A 20,149-nucleotide genomic window follows, 5' to 3' on the forward strand; every position below is an offset into this window, starting at 1 on the left:
GATTCATTGATAACTACTGGGGATTGGAATGCAAATGTTGGAAACAAAGAGGAAGGATCAATAACTGGAAATGTGACCTTGGTGATAGAAATGATGCTGAAGATCCTATGATAGAAATCTGCAAGACCAATGACTTCTTCGTTGCAAATACCTTTTTTAAACAACATGCAAGATGCTTATACTCATGGACTTACCAAATTGACTACACACAAATAAAATTGACTACATCTGTGGGAAGAGACAGTAGAAAAGCTCCATATCATCAGCCAAAACAAGGCCAGGGGCAGACACATCAATTGCTCATACGCAAGCTCAGGCTGAAGCTGAGGAAAATAAAAACAAGCCCACAAGAGCCAAAATTTGACCTTGAGAACATATCCCACCTGGATTTACAGATCATTTCAAGAGCAGATCTGATACATTATATACTAATGACTGAATACCAGAAGAGTTGTGAGATGACATCATGAACATCATACAAGAAAAAAGGAGAAGGTCCTTAAGAAGACCATAAAGAAGGAAAATACCAAAATGGATGTCAGAAGAGAAGGAAACTTGCTCTCCAGTATAAAGATGCAAAAGCAAATGGAAGCAATGAGGAAGTAAAAAAGCTGAACAGAAAATTGTGAAGGGCAGTTCAAGAAGACAAAGTCAAGGATTATAATGACATGTGCAAAAGCCTGGGGTTCGAAAACCAAAAGGGAAGAACACCTTTAGCAGTTCTCAAGCTGAAAGAACTGAAGAAAAAGTCAAGCCTCAATTTGTAATATTGAAGGCTTCTATAGCAAACGGGCAAAATATTGAATGATGCAGAAAGAAAGCATCAAAAGAAGATAGAAGGAACACACAGAGTCAAAAAGAAATGGTTAATGTTCAACCATTTCAAGAGAGAGCATGTGATCCTCTATTGTTATTGTTAAAGTGCCTTGGAGTAAGTTCTCACTCATAGTGACCTTGTGCACAACCAGACGGAAACGTTGCCCAGACCTGTGCCATCCTCACAACAGTTACATTTGAGCCCACTACTCCTGCCACTGTCAGTTTATCTCATTGGGGGGTTTCCTCCTTTTCACCGATCCTTCTCCATTTTACCAAGCATGGTGTCTTTCTCCAGGAACTGGTCCTGGTCCCTCCTGATAACATGTCCAAAGTATTAGACACCCTGCCTTTTAAGAAGCCTTTTGACAGCATTTCTTCCAAGGCAGATTGTTTGCGCTTTTTAAATAGTTTTCTCCAACACCATAAGTTAAATGGTTCTTCTCCAGTCTTCCTTATTCATTGTCCAACTTTCACATGTATATGAGGCAACTGAAAATACCATGGTTTGGGTCAGGTGCACCTCAGTCCTCAAATTGATATTTTGGATCTTAAACACTTTAAAAAGAGGTATTTTGCACCAGATTTGCCTAATGCAATGCCTCATTTGATTTCTTGACTGCTGCTTTCATGAGTGTTGATTGAGGATCCAATCAAAATGATCAGTACCAGTCTGTTTCCACTCACTAATGCATATGATGTCAGTCTTTCTGCAGTCCATATCATTGCTGACTACCCCCAATTTTCCTAGATTCCTACTTTGTACATTTCTGTGTTCTATTTATTAATGGATGCAGCTGTTCCTCCTCATTTTGAGTTGTGTCCCATCATCAAATGAAGGTCCTGAAAGTTTTACTTCATTCGTGTTATTATTATTACTATTATGTTGTTGTTGTTAAGTGCTGTCAAGTTGATTCCAATTCAGTGACCCTGTATAGGGTTTCCAAGGAGCAGCTGGTGAGTTTGAACTGCCGGCCTTGTGGTTCAAACTGATGTTGCAGTTCAGTGCTTATCCGACAGTGCCACACCAGGACTCCCATGTTAATATGGTCAACCTTAATTTGAGGAAGCAGCTCTTCCCCAGTTGTATTTTGAGTGCCTTCCACCCTAAGGGGCTCATCTTCTGGCATTATACCTGACAGTGTCCTCCTACTATTCATAATGTTTCATCTTCCAACACTATATCTGACTATTATTGTTAAGTGCTGTCAAGTCGGTTCCAACTCACAGCGACCATGTATAGGGTTTTATAGGAGCAGCTGGTGGGTTTGAAGCACCAGCGTGTGGTTCAAGTCAACCTTGTAGTCCAGTACTTATCCTACACCAGCATTAGTGCCACACCAGGGTTCCATATAGAACTGTATTCTGCTGCTATATGGTTTTCAGTGGCTAACCATTCAGAAATAGTCTGCCCCTCCTTCTCTCTAGTTTGTCTGATTCTGGAAGCTCTGTTGAAACCTGTTCACCCTGGGTGACCCTGATGACATTTAAAATATCAGGGACACTGCAACACATAAGCCAACACAATACAAACTGATAGGTAAGTGGTACTCACCTGTTTGTTGTTAGGTGCCATCAAGTCAGTTCCAACCCATAGTGACGCTGTATAGGGTTTCCGAGGAGTGGCTGATGAGCTTGAACTGCCGACCTTGTGATTCAAACCAACTTTGTAGTCCAGTGCATTAACCCACAGTGCCACATCAGGACTCATATGCATTCACCTCTAGAGGAATCCAAAGCCCAAACCCAGAGCTGCTTCCTGGTACTACATGTAATCCTTACTCTATGTGACTAACAGGAGCAGTCTTCTAATGCCACCCTCTTCACCTTAGAAATGAAGGGTCCATTGGTAGCCCCATAGGCTCTATTGATTACAGCATTGCACGCAATAAGGGAGAGGGTCAAGGTCTATCCCGGGCAGCTACCAGCTGTTCTGATTTACTTAATTATGTTCTGGGAGTGACAAAGGGACTGGAAATTCTGTGCTCCGACTCATAGCGACCCTGTACAGGGTTTCAAAGGAGCAACTGGTGAGCTTGAACCACAGACTTTGCTGTTCAAACCAACCTTGCAGTCTGGCGCATTGATCCATAGTGCCACACTCTTTGGTAATGTTTTTGCTATGTTATAATAAAATAGCAATAACTGAAAATAATTTTTCCGTTAAAGGATTTGCACTCTCTGTGTAAGTCCTTCTTCCTAAAATCAAAATGAAGTATGAGCAGTTATGGGTTTGAGATTTCAAGTCACAAATAATTTGAAATATAAGCTGCCAAACTAAAAAAAGCAATACCCAATAAAATAGCTTGTGGTTGTTATTGTTAAGTGTCTTTGTGTTGGGTCTGACTCATAGCAACCCTGTATAGGGTTTCTAAGGAGCCGCTGGTGGGTTTTAATCACTGATCTTGTAATTAGGTGGTGTTGTTATTAAGTGCCATTAAGTTGGTTCTGACTCACAGCAACCCTGTATAGGGTTTCTAAGGAGCCGCTGGTGGGTTTTAATCACTGATCTTGTAATTAGGTGGTGTTGTTATTAAGTGCCATTAAGTTGGTTCTGACTCACAGCAACCCTGTGTAGGGTTTCCAAGGAGCGACTGGTGAGCTTGAACCGCCGACCTTGCAGTTCAAACTGACTTGGCAGCCCAGCGCATTAACCTGAAGCACCACACCAGGACTTCTTGTAATTAGTAGTCAGTGCTTATCCTACAGTGCCACACCAGGACTCCAATAAAATAGCAGCAAATATTTAAAAAAGTAGTAAGGAAGCAGTACCACTCACTTGTCAGTTTCCTGCACTGTGATGGCTTGTGTGCTGGAAGCTATGCCGTCACTATTTTCAGTACCAGTAGGGTCACGCATCGAATCCTGGTGTGGTGCTGAAGCTGTAGGATAAGCAAGGTCAGTTTGACTCTCAAGATTGGTGGTTCAAACTCACCAGCTGCTCCTCGGAAACACTATACAGGTCGCTATGTGTTGGAAACAACTCGACAGCACTTAACAACAACACTAGGGCCTCTCATATTGAACAGGTTTCAGCAGAGCATTTAGACTAAGACACACAAGGAAGACGTAGAAGCGGATCACTTCTGAAAGGTCAGTCACTGAAAACCTCATAAATAACAGTACGACATGATATCCCACCTGAAAATGAGTCAGCTCTCAGGTTGGAAGGCACTCAAAGATACAGTTGTTGTCAAGTGCTGTTGAGTCGATTCTGACCCATGGCGACCCTGAATAGGGTTTCCAAGGAGCAGCTGGTGAGCTTGAACCACCAACCTTGCAGTTCAAACGGCTTTGCAATCTGGCGCATTAACCCACAGCACCACACCAGGACTCCAAAGACACAGTGGCTCCCTCTAAAACTGAAACTCAAAGAGAACAGATGAGCAGGCATGTAAGCTTGTTGACAACCACATTGGTCTACTGGTGAGTGGAAGAGGGGGAAAGGCAGCCATGAAGAAAGGGCTGAGTTCAACCATGTTCCATAGGCTCCCGTTGACCTGGAGATGAGAGAGAAGAGGAAGGGCTGGTTGGTCCAAAGTGTGGTGAGACCTAGGGATTCCTGAGTCCATGGACAAGGACATAGCCACAGAGGGCTAGAGCTGAGAATGAAGCATCAGCTGGTATGAAGTAAGGGGAGACACACAAGAACATCCAGGCTTGCAGATAGAACCTATTTGACCTAGCCTTGATGACTTGATAATCAGAACTCGACTAGAGGAAGATAAAAAAAGAAACAAAACAATTTTTGATAAAGGAAACGAGGGTAAATTGCTACAATTTGATGAACTTGACATATACTCATAGAGGTAGTAACTCTAAATACCAACAGAGAGGGAAGAAGTCTTCATGTCAAGTATCAATGCAATTAAAATGAGGGAGAAATAAAGGCACAAAGTGACTGGTTTCAAGAGGGAGTTTAGTTTAAGAGTGTGTGAGGAAAGATAGCGTCCCCACTGAATAGTTTTCATCTTGTATAGTTGGGTCTGGTAAAAAGAAATGGGGATAAGATTCTTATGATTCTATAGTGAGTAATTGTTATCATGACTAATTGTGACCCTCACAATTGTAAAAGTTTTGTTAAAAAAAATGGGAGAGTAGTTAATTTTATAGTCCAGGAACAGAGGACCCTAGGACCATCAAGGAAGAAGAGCACAAGTGGAATGCAGGGTCTTAGCCAGAGAAGTAGTGACACCAGAGATGGAGGCAGAGATGGGGACATGGAGAGAGGGAGCAGCTGAGGACTCTAGCTTCATGGAAAGAGAAACTGAGAGCTGGCGGACAGGAGGCAGACTTGCAGAATGTGCCCTTTGGTGGTGTAAATTATTATATATGCCTGAGTGTTTAAGAAAAAAAAAGAGCTAAAATGAATAGAAAGAAATACTGTTAACTGATGGTACATGGAGGGGATTATAATCATTGTAATGAAACAAGGTGTATGATTTGTTGAATGTAAAACTGATGATATGCCCTATAAACTTTCACTCAAGTCACAATAAAAACTTAAAAACAAACAAACAAAACACAGGGGCAGCAACAGTGGCCCCAACCACAACAGCTGTGAGGATGGCTCCGGGCTAGGTAGTGCGTCCTTCTGTTTACACAGGGTCACTATGAGTTGGAACCAACTCAACAGCACCTAACAACAACCTTTACTTTTATTCTTGGTTTAGTCAATTATCTTAAGGATAATTCTAATCAAGTCTGACATATAAAATAACTGTCTCTTGCTAATGTTTTAGGAGTTGGAGTTAAATGGCGAAACCTCAAAAAGCCATTCAACCTTAATGATGACTTTGCTTTTGGCCATGTGATGGTGATGCTGTTGGCAGATGCTTTTTTATATGCTGTAGTAATCTGGTATGTAGAAGCTGTTTTTCCAGGAGATTATGGTGTGCCTCAACCTTGGTACTTTTTTGGCAAGGTATGTTTTAAATCTTACAGGAATAAAATTTCTTTCTGGGTTTAAAGTTACAATGATTTACCATTAAGGGAATCAAATAGCCAGTTAGCACCACTCAAACCCACCATTTCCAGTTAGATGATTAGACTGAAATTGATTAGACTGAACTGATTGATTAGATTGTAATCTCTATTCTTTGAGATATATAAAATAAAAACTATAGAAATAAAATTAAATACTATTTCTGAGAATGCAAACTATGCCATGAATTTTAAATATATATAATTTTTAAAAGGCCCAGAGGTCCTTTTTTTTCTGTCAAAATAGCCTAAGAAATTGGATCTGAATTCTAGAGATACTAAATTTCTCTGAGTAATCAAATAATTATTTTAAAATTTGGGGAATGGTGGTCCAGTGTAGAGCTAAAATTCTGTATTTCTGAGCTCAAATCTAAAATTGATTGGTTATAGAAAACAAACATCTAGTTGTATCTAGAATTAGATATTTAGAATATTTAGATTATCACTGTCCACAAAACAAAATCATATTGCTTTTGTTGTTGTTGAGAATATACACAGCAGAACATACACCAATTCAACAATTTCTATATGCACATTTCAGTGACACTGATTACATTCTTCTGTGTAAGCATTGTGCAGCCATTCAGAACTATCTAGGAAATTCCAGTTGACAACAGAAACTCCAAAGATTAGCTAGGAAACTTAGAGCGTAGCTGAGTTTATGTTAATGATGGAGGAACAATTCATAAAATCATATTGTTTTTATTTCTCAAAGTAATTTGATGCTATATATGTGGGCACTTCAAGAAATGCGTAGAAATTTTCCATTATCTTTTAATTCCGATTTCCCACAAACTTTTTAAAGCCCCCTCATATTAAGATACAATGAAGTAATCTAAATTTTGCTTTTCGTAGTGTTCCTACTGGAATGAGAATGCAAAATCCACTTTGACCAGGAGGAAGAAACATTTAGGTATTGAGAAACATTATGCCGAATTATTTGAACCTGAACCTGAAAATTTGGTGGCTGGTATTCAAATCAAAAATCTATCCAAGGTACTGTTTCCATGGGTCATTTACCCAATGAGTCTTGAAGTGTTGTTTTAAATGCTTTTTTTCCCTCTTAATGTAAACATATTTCCATTGTTGAAAATTAAGAAAGTATAAAAAATATTGATTAGCCATGCTCTTAACAGAGAAAACCACTATTAATGCATTAATTTTATTTCATTCCAAGATGTTTTAATGTATGTATATGAATTTACATTTAAAATCATACTATTTGTGTATCTTGCTTTTCTTAAAACATTTTTTTAAGAAACGGTTTCACTATTTGGGATGCTTTTACGTTCAACAGAGGATAATACAGTGGCTAAAGTACTTGGCTACTAATCAAAAAGTTGGTGGTTTGAGCCTACCAGCTACTCTGAGGGAGAACGATGTGGGAGTCTGTTTCTGTGAAGATTAATGGTCTTGGAAACAATATGGGGCAATTTTGCTCTGTCTTCTAGGGTCTCTGAGTCAGTTTCAGCTTTATGTCACAGGGTTTGGGTTTTAGCTTTAGATTCCGTATGAATTTGAGGATAGATTTTTCTAGTTCTGTAAAAACTGCCATTAGGATTTTGATAGGGATTACGTTGACGCTATAGATCACTTTGGATATATTGCCATTGAAACACTATTTTTAGATATTTTATTGTGTTTTGGGTGAAGATTTATACAGCAACATCGAGCAATTTTAAGCCTTCAATCTATGAACACAGCAAGGCTTTTTCCTTGTTTAGGTATTCTTTCATTTGTAGCAATGGTTTGTAGTTTTTAGTTTACATGTTTTTCACTTTATTGATTAATTTATTCCTGTCTATTTTATTATATTGTTGGATGCTTGTTAATAGAACTGGTTGCTTAATTTTCTTTCCAAATTGTTCATTCCTGGTATATAGTAGCATAGCTGATTTTTACATATTAATATTTTACTCTGCAAATATACTCATTTTTTACTCATTCTAGTAAGCTTTATGTGTGGATTCCTTGGGATTTTCTACTTACAGGATTATGTCATCTGCTAATATTGATAGCTTTACCTGTTCTTTTACAATTTGTGAGTCTTCTATTTCTTTTAATTACCTAGTTATTGTGGCTAGAATTTCCAGTACTGTGTTGGGCATCTTTGTCTTGTTCCTGATCTTAAGGGGAAAACTTTCCTTTACTTTCACCAGTGAGCATGATGTTAGCTTTGTGTTTTTCACACATCTTCTGTATCATGTTGTAGAAGTTTGCTTCGCTCCCTAGTTTGATGATTGTATTTATATATCACATATAGATTCACTGTAGGAAAGCATGCTGGGGAAATACAAGCTACTGGTAGACAACCTTTTGCTAGAACTTTGGAAGAGGACATCTTGATGAATTTAATTAAGCATGTGACCCATGAATCCCCTCAACCATCTCAACAGAAGTCAGGAATGGAGACTGGATTGTCCAGAAAATATCTGCGGTAGAGCCACCTGTGTAATGGAGTGAATCCCTGTGATATACATGGGGGGTACAAAGGTTCTGGATAATTCCCCGTGTATAGCCGAAACCTGCTAGTTTGGGATGAAAGAGACAGAGAAAGGATGAAATGAAAGAAGGCTATCAGACACCTAACACTTCACAGGCAGGCAATGGACTGGTAAACTATTCAACTACCAAGGCCTGTCACATTTCATAAAAAAGGATGACTCAGAAAACAGAATCTCAAGTCCAAAGGGCAGAGTTATAAACCCAGATGATAGATTGAGGATTATTCTTAAACTCTGAAACCTAATGTTGTTTCTCTGATGGTATTTCAAAAATGCTGGGGTCTGATTACTTCTTTTTACCTTCCATTTTCTCCTTTTTAAAATGAGAATTATTCTATAATTGCTATCATATGCCTCTCCTGGCATTGTATTTTAGGGCCAGATAACTTGTTTTCTTGTTTCACAAATCCAGAGATGAAAAAATTTCCCCAGGATGAATCAAACCCATAGTTTCACTTAGACCTTATTAGTATGAGACTTGGCACTTTTTGGAGTTGAACTTTAAATGAAATTTGGGACTCTGAGTTGATGCTATAGTGGGTTTGATAATGGGGTGAAAATATATTGCATGTGGGATGGATGTGCAAGCCAGAAGACAGGCTGTAGCATAATATTCCACTACACAGAATACGTACTAGGTAGCATAATGTTCCAGTCCATAGGATATCCTAGCGTAGTGGTTATGAATTGGGATGGGAACCGCAAGGTCAGAAGTTCGAAACTACCAGCTGTTCTGTGGGAGAAAGATGAGGCTTTCTGCTCCTGTAAAGATTTACAGCCTCAGAAACCCTGTATAGGGTCGCTATGGGTCAGAACTGATGCCATGGCACATCACCACCACCACCATAGGATATACACTAAGTAACATAATGATCCACTCCATAAGATGTAGCTGTCCTAACTCCTGAACCTTTGAATATGTTTCTTTACATGCAAAAGGGATTTAGTAAATGTGATTAAATTAAGGGTTTCAAGATGTGGAGATTACCATGAATTAACTAGGTGGCCCAATGTCCCTGATTTACAATGTATTCCAGTTACAACAAACCAAACTTTTGACCACATATATATATTGGGGTCTTTTTGTACATGTTATCACTAGTAAAAAGTAATACATATGTTACAGCAGTTTCAGATTTGAGAATGTCACCGCAGCTCTTGATCTGTCATTGAAGAAACCAAGGCCACTTGGAGAGGTGAAGCAGAGTTTCAGATTTTATTAAGCCAGGTTCAGAGGAGCTAATTTCTCCAGATTCTGATCCCTGAATATAGGGCAGTGCAGAATTACATGGGGTCCAAATCGGGGAGAGGTTAGGTTGCAGACCTGTTTGAAGACAGGAGGGAACCAGAGGATTGGTCCCACTCAGTAACCCGATGAACATTTTAGCTTGTCTCCTGGGTGGAGAGGGCAGTAAATGTTTTTACCTTTCCCTGTTCACATAAATTATTGCAAGATGTTTCCAACTTCAAAAGGCAAAAGTCATAAAGACACTAAAAAAAAAAAAGGAGTCTTCAACTTATGTCAGACCGAGTTACCACGGAGTAAGCATTGGAATGGAACCCTATTGTAAATTGGGGACTGACTGTGTGCACAAGGATCCTTATAAGTGAAATCTGGAGGCAGAGAAGTCAGAACCAGAAGAGATATAATAATAGAATCAAAGTGATGCAACTGTAGCTTTCAAGATGAAAAGAGTCCAAAAGTCAAGGAGTTTCCTCATGACTCAGTAATTCTACTACTAGGCATCTACCCAAGAGAAATGAAAACATGTGTCTAAGCAAATATTTGTGCACAAATGTTCACAGCAACATTATCCATAATAGACCCAAAGTAGAAACAACCTAAATGTCATCAAGCATTGACAAATGAACAAACGGAATCTACTCCTCACTTAACAACATTATTACGTTCCAAAGACCAGGCCGTTATTGGAAAATTGGTGATACAGGGAAAAAGAAGATGACCACACCAGAGGACAAAATGGAGCCTGAGTATATTATTAGGTAACGTTCACATTACATCATCACATAACTGTCAAACCACTGAGAATTATGGTCCAGCCAAGTCGACACAAACCTTAACCATCACAGCCGCAGCATTCGTTATTGCCAGGTTTATGTTGTTAAAGTGCAATATAGTTGAATCGTAGATATTTTACTATTGTCATAAATGCAAAATATCAGATAACAAGATAGTCAGTGAGGAGAAATGAATATCCATCTAGTGGAATGTTACTCATCAATAGAAGGGAATAAAGCACTCATTCAGAGTACAACACAGGTGAAAGAATCCAGTAACAAAACCACATATTATGATGCTACTTATATGAAATATATACAATAGGCAAATGCATTGAGACAGAAATAGATTAGTAGTCGCTTAGGGCTGGGGAAGCTGAGTGGGGGAGTGGGAATGGGGAATGATTCTCATGAGATTAGGGGTTCTTTTTGGTCAGCTGAAAATATTCAAAAATCAGAGTGTGATGGTGGTTGCCCAGCTCTGAATAAACTAAAAATCACTGAAGTCTAAACTCTTTAAATGGATTAATTTTATGTTATGAGAAATACATCTCAATGAAGTATAAAACATTTGAAGAAAAATAACTTCTAGTTTATGGCTTGTCTTTTAACTTTAAAAAACATTTTGTTCCTAATACCTTTTATAGAGAAGCTTTATGTTTTGATATAGGGTTAGAGTTATTTGTGCTTTTTAGCCTGAGTTTATCATGTTAGCTTATATTTTCTTCTGCAGATTTAAAAAGTGTGTCTTTCAAATACAATTCATGAATCTATTTAAAATGTATATATTGAATAATTGTTTGTTTATTTATAATGTCCTTTCAAGTCATGAGATTCCTACTCTATCTTTCCTTTGCCTTTTTGTTTAAACTCTATATTATGAGCTACTGGGAATTATAGGTAAGTGCTGTTTTTCCATAAGAAAATTCTGAGGTACCTCTGAATAGACACATAAACTTTCCTTCAGCATTACAGTGTGCAGTTAAAGTGTTTGTATTCTAGAGAGAACATCTCTAAATCATCTGAAGTATCACATTCTTCTATTAGAAAGTTTTTCTGACATGAAAAAGAAAGTTTTTGTTGTTTGATTTTGTGATTTTTACCTTCTCCACAGATCTTTATGGCAGAGAATACTTTCAAAGAAGCAGTGAGAGGCCTGAGTCTGAACTTATATGAGGGGCATATCACTGCTATTCTAGGACAGAACGGGGCAGGAAAGACCACTCTCTTGTCTGTGCTGTCAGGTATGTTTGTTTGTTCACCTTCCAGAGATCTGCTCGGTACAGCTCTGTATTTCCAAGACCTACAAGTGTGATTAAGTCATATCATGTTATCAAGACTTCACTTAGCTCCTGACTTTTGAGTTGATGCATATTTCATTGTTACCTACGAAAACAGTCATTTATCAGTCTTCACTGTTTTGTGAAGAGGAAGCATGCTTTGCAAAAAATCACCTGTGACCGATTCTAACATTGATTCACTCAACAACACTCTTGCCAACCCCTTTTTCCTCTGGATTTCTCTACTGAACAAAATGTTAAGTGAAATACCTTCTTTGTAGGTAAAGATAATCACCTGGTAGTGAAATATAGGGGCAGGTTTCCCTTCCTAAATAAGCTGGGGACAGCTTTTGCCCTTTCCTTTTGCCCCTTTCTGGTTTGAATGGAGAAGGGATGGCTATTGGGACAGCAGCTCTTTTCTGACTGTAAATAAAGATAAACCCAGTTACTGCGAATGATCAAACAGAAAAACAAAAGTGTACCTGGTTTATCACTCCGCTCCTATATCGTCTTGGCATACTTATGTTTAGACTTCTTAATGTACAAGCAAAACGAAAACCTTTAGGTTTAAGACGCTTGTTATTTGTTGTTGTTGTTGTTGTTATGTGCAACCAGATGCATTTCTAGTTAATAGTCCAACCCTACTTTATTCTGTGATGATTTGATTTTGTATTGTCTCAGGCTTTGTGTACATTATTATATACCTATAACTCGGATGCTAAAGTCACACTAACCTGATTTCAAATATCAGATCTACTGTGTTCCCCTGGGAGTTCCTGAGTATTGTTTTTCTCATCTCTAAGAAGAAAAATAGTAATACCTCCCTTACAAGGTTGTTCTGAGGTTTAAATAAGTATTTGAAAAATTTTAGCACAGTACTTGATAAGGACCTCTGGTAGCGTAGTGGTTACGAATTGGGCTGCGAACCTTAAGGTCAGCGGTTCGAAACTACCAGCCGCTCCGCGGGAGAAAGATGAGGCTTTCTACTCCCGTAAAGATTTACACCCTCGGAAACCCTGTACAGGGTCGCTATGGGTCGGAACCGACTCGACGGCACTTAACAACAACAACAACAACTTGATACATGGTAGGTATTTAGTGAATGTTAGTTTGGTTCTTTCCTAAATAACTAACTCAATTGTTTTAATTCAGCAAACTTACACAAAGCACAACAGTATGTAGCATCCTGAGAGAGGAGGCTGAAACCATCTGTGGATTTGTAGGAGACTGAAGCCACCCAAAAGAGACCAGTACTATCTCTTACCCAAAACAGAGACAGAAAGAAAGACCATGTATTTTAAATATATAACAGATGTTGGTGTTGTTGATAAATGCCATGGAGTCGGTTATGACTCATGGGCTACACCAGGCCTCTGTCTCTATATATAACTGTCTGAAAACACAATTTTGGGACAATAAATAACAGTCCTGGTGTGGCGCTGTGGGCTAATGCGCCAGACTGCAAAGCCGTTTGGACTGAAAGGTCGGTGGTTCAAGCTCACCAGCTGCTCCTTGGAAACCCTATACAGGGTCGCTATGGGTCAGAATTGACTCGACGGCACTTAACAACAACAAAATAACATAGGGTTTCCGAGGAGCAGCTGGTGGGTTTGAACTGCCAACATTTTGGTTAGCAGTCCAGTGCTTATCCTACAGTGCCACACCAGAACTTCATATGAGAAAAATTGTAAAAGGAAAAGAAATTTGTGTTTGAATCCCATCTATGGCAAAGCTACTTGAGTGAATTGGTTTTGGCCTTCAGTTTATTCATTTGCATAATGAACTTAACCATACCCTTCCCCTTGTTATTGTTGTTGTTGTTAAGTGCCATGGAGTCAGTTCCAATCCATAGCAACCCTGTACAGGGTTTCCGAGGAGCAGCTGGTGAACTTGAACTGGTGACCTTGCAGTTGAAACCAACTTTGTGTGTAATATATTTAGAGGCATGAAACACAGGAAAATGTTCAGTAAATACAAGGGATTTCAAAAAGTTCACAGGAAAAATGGATTAAAAAATTATGGAAAGTGTGATTCATACAAGAAATGTAAAAATGGTTCAATATTAAAAAAACAAAAAAAACCTAACCCACCACATAAATCAAGCGAAGGAAAAGAATCACATCAACATATGAAGTGACACAGAAAATGCATTTGACAAAATACACCATTTAAGATAAATACAATCAACAAAATAGCAATAGAAGGGAAATTTCTCAGCTTAATTAAGGACATATAGGCAAAACCAATGGCCAGTATTACTGTCAGTGAAGAGAAATGGAAAGCATTCCTCTTTTGAACTGGAACCAGACAAGAATGGCCTATATAATTATTGAATATTGAATAGGAGACTTGATATAGGACATTATATAGGACATTATTCAATGTTTTGGAGTACTGGTGTGGTGATGTGGGTTAATGTGCCAGACTGCAAAGCCGTTTGAACTGCAAGGGTGGCAGTTCAAGCTCACCAGCTGCTCCTCGGAAACTCTATAGCAGGGTCGCTATGGGTCGGAACTGACTCGACGGCACTTCACAACAACAACAACAACATTCAATATTTTGCTGGAAGTCAAAGCCTGAATAATAAGACAAGAAAAAAATAAACAAAGGCATCTATATTGGCAAAGAAGAAGAAAAATTCTCTATTTGCAGATGATATGATTCTTTACACAGAAAATTCTAGCGATGCCGCAAAAAAGTATTGGAACTCATTGAAAGACTCATTCAAGAGACAGACTACAAGATCAACATGCAAACATCAGCTGGATTCCTTTATACAAAGAAAACTCTGAAAAGGAAATCAAGACAATGATACCATTTAAAATGTTGTTGGTTAAGTGCTAGAGAGTTTGTTTTGACTCATAATGATCCTATGCCCAACAGAATGAAATGCTGCCCAGTTCTGAGCCATCCTCACTGTGGTTGTTATGCTTAAGCCCACTGCTGCTGCCAAGGTGTCAATCCATCCCATTGGGGGGAGGGGGGGTGTCTTCCTCTTTTTCACTGACCCTCCATTTTACCAAGCATAATGTCCTTTTCCAGGAACTGATCTCTTATGAAAACATGTCCAAAGATGAAATTTCTCCATCCTCACTTCTAAGGATCATTCTGGCTGCACTTCTTTCATGACAGATTTGTTCGTTCATCTGGCAGTCCATGATATTTTCAATATTCATCTACAACATCATAACTCAAATGCATCAGTTCTTCTACAGTCTTCCTAATTAATTGTCCAAATTTTATGTGCATATGAGGCCATTGGAAATACCATGTCTTAGGTCAGGTGCACCTTAGCCCTCAAACTGGTGTATTTGCTCATGAACACTTTAAAGAGGTCTTGTGTCGCACATTTCCCCAGTATAGTATGTAGTTTGATTTCCTGACTCTGCTTTCATGAGTGTTGATGGTAGATCCAAGCAAAATGAAATCTTTGACAACTTCAATCTTACTCCATTTATCATGATGTTATTTATTAGTCCAGTGATGAGGATTTTTGTTTTCTTTACATTGATGTACAATCCATGCTGAAGGCTCTTATCTGATCTTCATCAGTATGTATTTTAAGTTATCTTCACTTTCATCAAGCAAAGTTTTGTCATCTGCATGTCGCAGGTTGTTAATGAGTCTTCCAACAATCCTGATGGCACACTTTTCTGCATATAATCTAGTTTTCAGAATATTTCCTCTGCATACAAATGGAATAAATCTGGTGAAAAAATACAGCCCTGGTGAAAGATGAAATACTTAGGAATAAATCTAGCCAGAGAAACAAAAACCTATACAAAGAAGACTACAAAACACTGCCACAAGAAAATAAGAGACTCACATAAAAGGAAGAATATATCATGCTATTTGATAGGCTTAACATTGTGAAAATGTTAATAGTACCCAAAGTAATATTTACAAATATAATGCAATCCCATTCCAGATTCCAACACCATTATTTAAAGAGATTGAAAAAATTAAACACCAAGTTTGTATGGAAAGTAAATATACCCTGTGTAAGGAAAGCATTACTAAAGGAGAACAACAAAGTAAGAGTCCTCTCTCATTCCTGATCTCAAAGTTGCCTACATAGTCATAGTCGTCAAATACATAGATCATGGAACAGAATTGAATAACCAGTAGAACATTCACCCACCTGGTCTCTTAAAATGGGCAGAAACATGGAAAAAAGATATTCTCTTTAGCAAATGTGGCTGCAACATCTGGATATCCATATACAAAAGAATGAAACAAGATCAATATCTCACACTATTCACAAAAACAAACTCAAGATGAACAAAAATCCTAAATGTAAAACCTAGAACTATAAAGACCATCAATGAAACAATGGGGATGAACTTAAGGGCTCTGATACATGAGTAAGTACACTATCAAACATAAATAAAACACACAAACAGAAGAAGGCAAACCAGATGACTGTGAATTCCTAAAAATTAGACACTCATGTGCATCAAAAAATTTGACCGGAAGATTAAAAAGAGAACCCACAGACTGAGATTTGTGTGTGTGTGTGTGGCAATGACTCATCAGAAAAAAACTAGCCTCTAAAATTTATTGAAAACTTCAACACCTGAACAAGAAAAAGACAACTAGTTCAATTAAAACATGGGCAAATTATATGAATAGACATTTCACAATAGAAGATGTTCAGTCAGTCAACAAATATATGAAGAAATGTTTGAAAACACTAGCCATTAGAAAGATGCAAATCAAAGCCACAGTGAGGTATCGTCTCATCTCAGCATTAATAACACAGTTAAAAAAAAAAAAAAGAAAAAACAGCAAAAGCTGATAGGCTGTGGAGATACTGGAACCCCCATATACTTGTGGGGCTGAAAAATAGTGCACTCCCTGTAGAAAACAGTATGGAATGTCCTCAAACAGTCAGAAATGGAAATACCATATAACCCAGCCACCCCACTACTATGTAAATATTCTAGAGAAATAAGAGCCACAACACAAATAAACCCACATTTGTTGTAACACTATTCATAATAGCAAGAAAATGGAGGCAAGCTAAATGCCCATCAGTGGAAGAATGGATAAGGAAACATTGGTACATACACACAGCGGAATACAACCCAAGTTTGAAGAATAATGATGAATCTGTCAAATATGCCATAACATGGATGAACCTAGAAAGAATGAAAAACCTAGAATTATAAAGATCATTAAGGAAAAGACAAAAATACATTAGGGGCTCTGATACGTGTGTAAGTACAATATGCTGAGTGATATTAATCAATCACAAAAGGACAAATATTGTATGGGACCATTATTGTAAAAAGTAAAGAAAGGTTTTCACACTAAAAAAATATTTTAAAAAAGAGAATATTTCTCCAACCCTCCACTTTACCAAACATAATATCCTTCTCCAGTGAAACATGCAAATCATAGCAACTAGATAACTTCTCACCCCAGCATTAATAGCTTTAAAAAAGGAAAGAACTCTGTCCCTACCATTGATGTTTTCTTTCACATCTCTAAGTCTCATTGGCCAGGGTGTGGAAAGACCAGAATCCTCATTCATTGCTGGTTGGATTGTAAAATGGTACAACCATATGGAAAATGATCTGGTGCTTTCCAAAACGTTGGAAGTAGTAATACCATATGACCCAGCAATCTCTCTACTTGCTTTATATCCTAGAAAAATTACAACTGCAACTCGATAGATATGTTCATTGTCTAGTCACAATAGCAAAAAGTTGGAAACATCCTAAATACGCATCAATGGAAGAATGTATAAACAAACAAATTATGGTGCATTCACACAATGGAATACAACATTAAAGAACAACTAAGACTATGTAAAATACTTCATTAACACTGATGAACCTGGAAGAAATGCTGAGTGAAGTAAGTCAGTCACAAAAGGATAAGTATTGTATGAGACCACTATTGTAAAAAATCAAGAAGAAGTTTTCACTCTAAAAGAAACTTTCTTTGATGGTTGCATGCAGTGGGAGGGGAAGGAATGGTAAATTAGAGAATGTTTTTGTTGTTGTTAAGTGCCATCAAGTCGTTTCCAACCCATAGTGACCCTGAACAGGGTTTCCGAGGGTGTAAATCTTTATGGGAGCAGAAAGTCTCATCTTTCTCCTGCGGAGCAGCTGGTAGTTTCGAACTGCTGACCTTCTGGTTCACAGCCCAATTCATAACCACTACGCTATCAGAGCTCCTTGGTTAGAGAATAGACACCAACAATATAACAAGGAAAAGTAGAGCAACTTAAGGGATCAGGGTACTTGGGACAGAGGATGGTCAGAGAAGTTGATATTTGAGCAAAGATGAAAAAAGTGAGGGAGTTAGCCACACAGACATGGGGGCAGGGTGATGGGAAGCATTCCAGATCCAGGGACAGTAAGTGTAACAACATCTACCTGTACTAAGGGAAACAGAGGTGGCCTGTGGGCCTGGAGCAGAGACAGTGAGGAGGATGACAAATGAGAAGAGTCTTGTGGAGCACTGTAAGGCCTTTGGCTTTTATTCAAAAAAAACTTCGGGATTTTGATAAGAGGGATGATATGACCTGACAAAATACATTGTTGTTGTTAGGTGCCATTGAGTCGGTACCGACTCATAGCAACCTTATGCACAGCAGAACAAAACACTGCCTGATCCTGGGCCAACGTCACTACTGTTGCCACGCTTGAGTCCATCGATGCTGCCACTTGGCCAGTCCATCTCGTTGGGGGTCTTCCTCTTTTTCTCTGACCCTCCACCTTACCAAACATGATATCCTTCTCCAGTGACTGGTCCCTCCTAATGATATGTCCGAAGTATGAGAAGTGAAGTTTGGCCATCCTGGCCTCCAAGGAGCACTCTAGCTGGACTTCTTCTAAAACAGATCTATTGGTACTTTTGGCAGTCCATGGCACTTTCAATATTCTCCTCCAACACCATAACTCAAATGCATGAATTCTTCTACGGTCTTACTTATTCACTGTCCAGCTTTTACATGCATATGAGGTTATTGAAAATATCATGGCTTGGGTCAGGCACACCTTAGTCCTCAAGCTGACAAAATACATAGCATGGGGATAAATTTAACAAAAGAATACAAGATTTAGACCTGAAAACTAAAACATTACTGATAAAAATTAAAGAAAACTGGAAAAAATGGAAAAATAAAGCATGTTCTTGGAAGTTTCTGTATCAATAAAATATCCATTTTTCTGAACTTGATCTCTAACTTCAGTGCAATCCTAAGCAAACTGCCAGCAGTCTTTTTGTAGAAATTGACGAGTTGACTCTAAAATTTATATGGACACTTGAAAGATCCAGAATAGCATAAACACTCTTGAAAAAGGACATAATTGGAGCACTAACATTGGCTTAATTTGTTAAATGCCGCTGAATCTGTTCCAACTCAGATCAACCCTTACAGGGTTCCCAAGGGTGGATGGTGGGTTTGAATCTCCAACGTTGCAGTTATCAATCCAGTGCTTATCCTACAGTGCTACACCGGGACTCCAAGAATTACTATAAAATATGATCATCAGAAGATTGTTCCATGGGCATAATGTGTGCCTTTTCTATCCCTCTTAAATTTTGTATACATATGTATCCATTTGTGTGTTTTGAATATTTTTATAAAAGCAAAAAACCAAACACCGTTGTACTATTTTGTTGTTGTTATTGTATAGTGCTGTCCAATGGGGTCCCACTCATCGTGACCCTGTATAGGATTTCAAAGGAGCGACTGGTGGGTTTGAATCGCACACCTTGAGCTTAGCAGTGCAGTGCTTATCCTACAGCGCTGCAGTGAGGGCTCTATATGGTGATACATGTGAATTCAATTTGTTTGTTTTGACTATTGAATAACAATCAGGCCACAGTCTTTATTGATCCATTCATGAACTCTCTTTATTTATACATAAGTCTTTATTTATCCATTCATGAACTCTCAGTTTACTGAGAGCAGTATCAGAACAAAACAATATCAGATTTTTGTTTTGGCTATATAATGATTTCTACTTGTATATCAAAACATTATCAAATTAATAATACTGTATATTTTGATATGGGTTTCTAGGAGATATAATTAATAAATTATTATTTTTTAAAAAGAATGAACACAATACAAAAGAAAAAAATTTGGACATGAAAAAAGAAAAAGAAATATTGTTCATGATCTTTACTGCCTGTGTGCACTAATCAGTCTTCAGGCAACTACTTGAACGGGACCATTTGAATAGTTCCAGGGTTCTCTCTCTGCACCACGCTGCTACTCTGCCTTGCAGACGTTAACTGCCTTGACTTCCCTGGACTTTCAGCTCCATCGCCTCGATTTAGGGAATTTCCCAGACTCCTCCCAGGTTACTCCTGGGAACCCTCTCAAGGGTGTAATACATAGTAGGGCTGGCCTCAGGTGCCTGCTGTCTATCAGTAATAACTGTCCTTGGCTACTGCTTGCTGTCCAGTGTTCTTTTTGTTTTGTTTAATGTTTTCTTGTGAATTATATGATAGTTTACATGAGAGAACTTTAGTTTTACATTCATTCCATCGTATATCATTTCATTGCCATGGTTCCAATCCCCT

The 20,149-nt window shown here is 38.3% G+C and overlaps 1 protein-coding gene across 1 annotated transcript in view; it reads left to right on the plus strand.

Annotated features, from left to right (window-relative positions):
• LOC102812209 (ATP-binding cassette sub-family A member 3-like) overlaps nucleotides 1-20,149 on the plus strand; it is a 135,009-nt gene that overhangs the window by 44,024 nt on the left and 70,836 nt on the right. Inside the window, exons 8-10 of the mRNA XM_006871990.1 lie at nucleotides 5,559-5,740; nucleotides 6,655-6,795; nucleotides 11,437-11,566. Coding sequence (XP_006872052.1) covers nucleotides 5,559-5,740; nucleotides 6,655-6,795; nucleotides 11,437-11,566 — 453 coding nt within the window. The remainder of the gene's footprint in view (nucleotides 1-5,558; nucleotides 5,741-6,654; nucleotides 6,796-11,436; nucleotides 11,567-20,149) is intronic.

Source organism: Chrysochloris asiatica, unplaced genomic scaffold (assembly GCF_000296735.1).
Source record: "Chrysochloris asiatica unplaced genomic scaffold, ChrAsi1.0 scaffold00178, whole genome shotgun sequence".
In the NCBI taxonomy this organism is placed as follows: Eukaryota; Metazoa; Chordata; class Mammalia; order Afrosoricida; family Chrysochloridae; genus Chrysochloris; species Chrysochloris asiatica.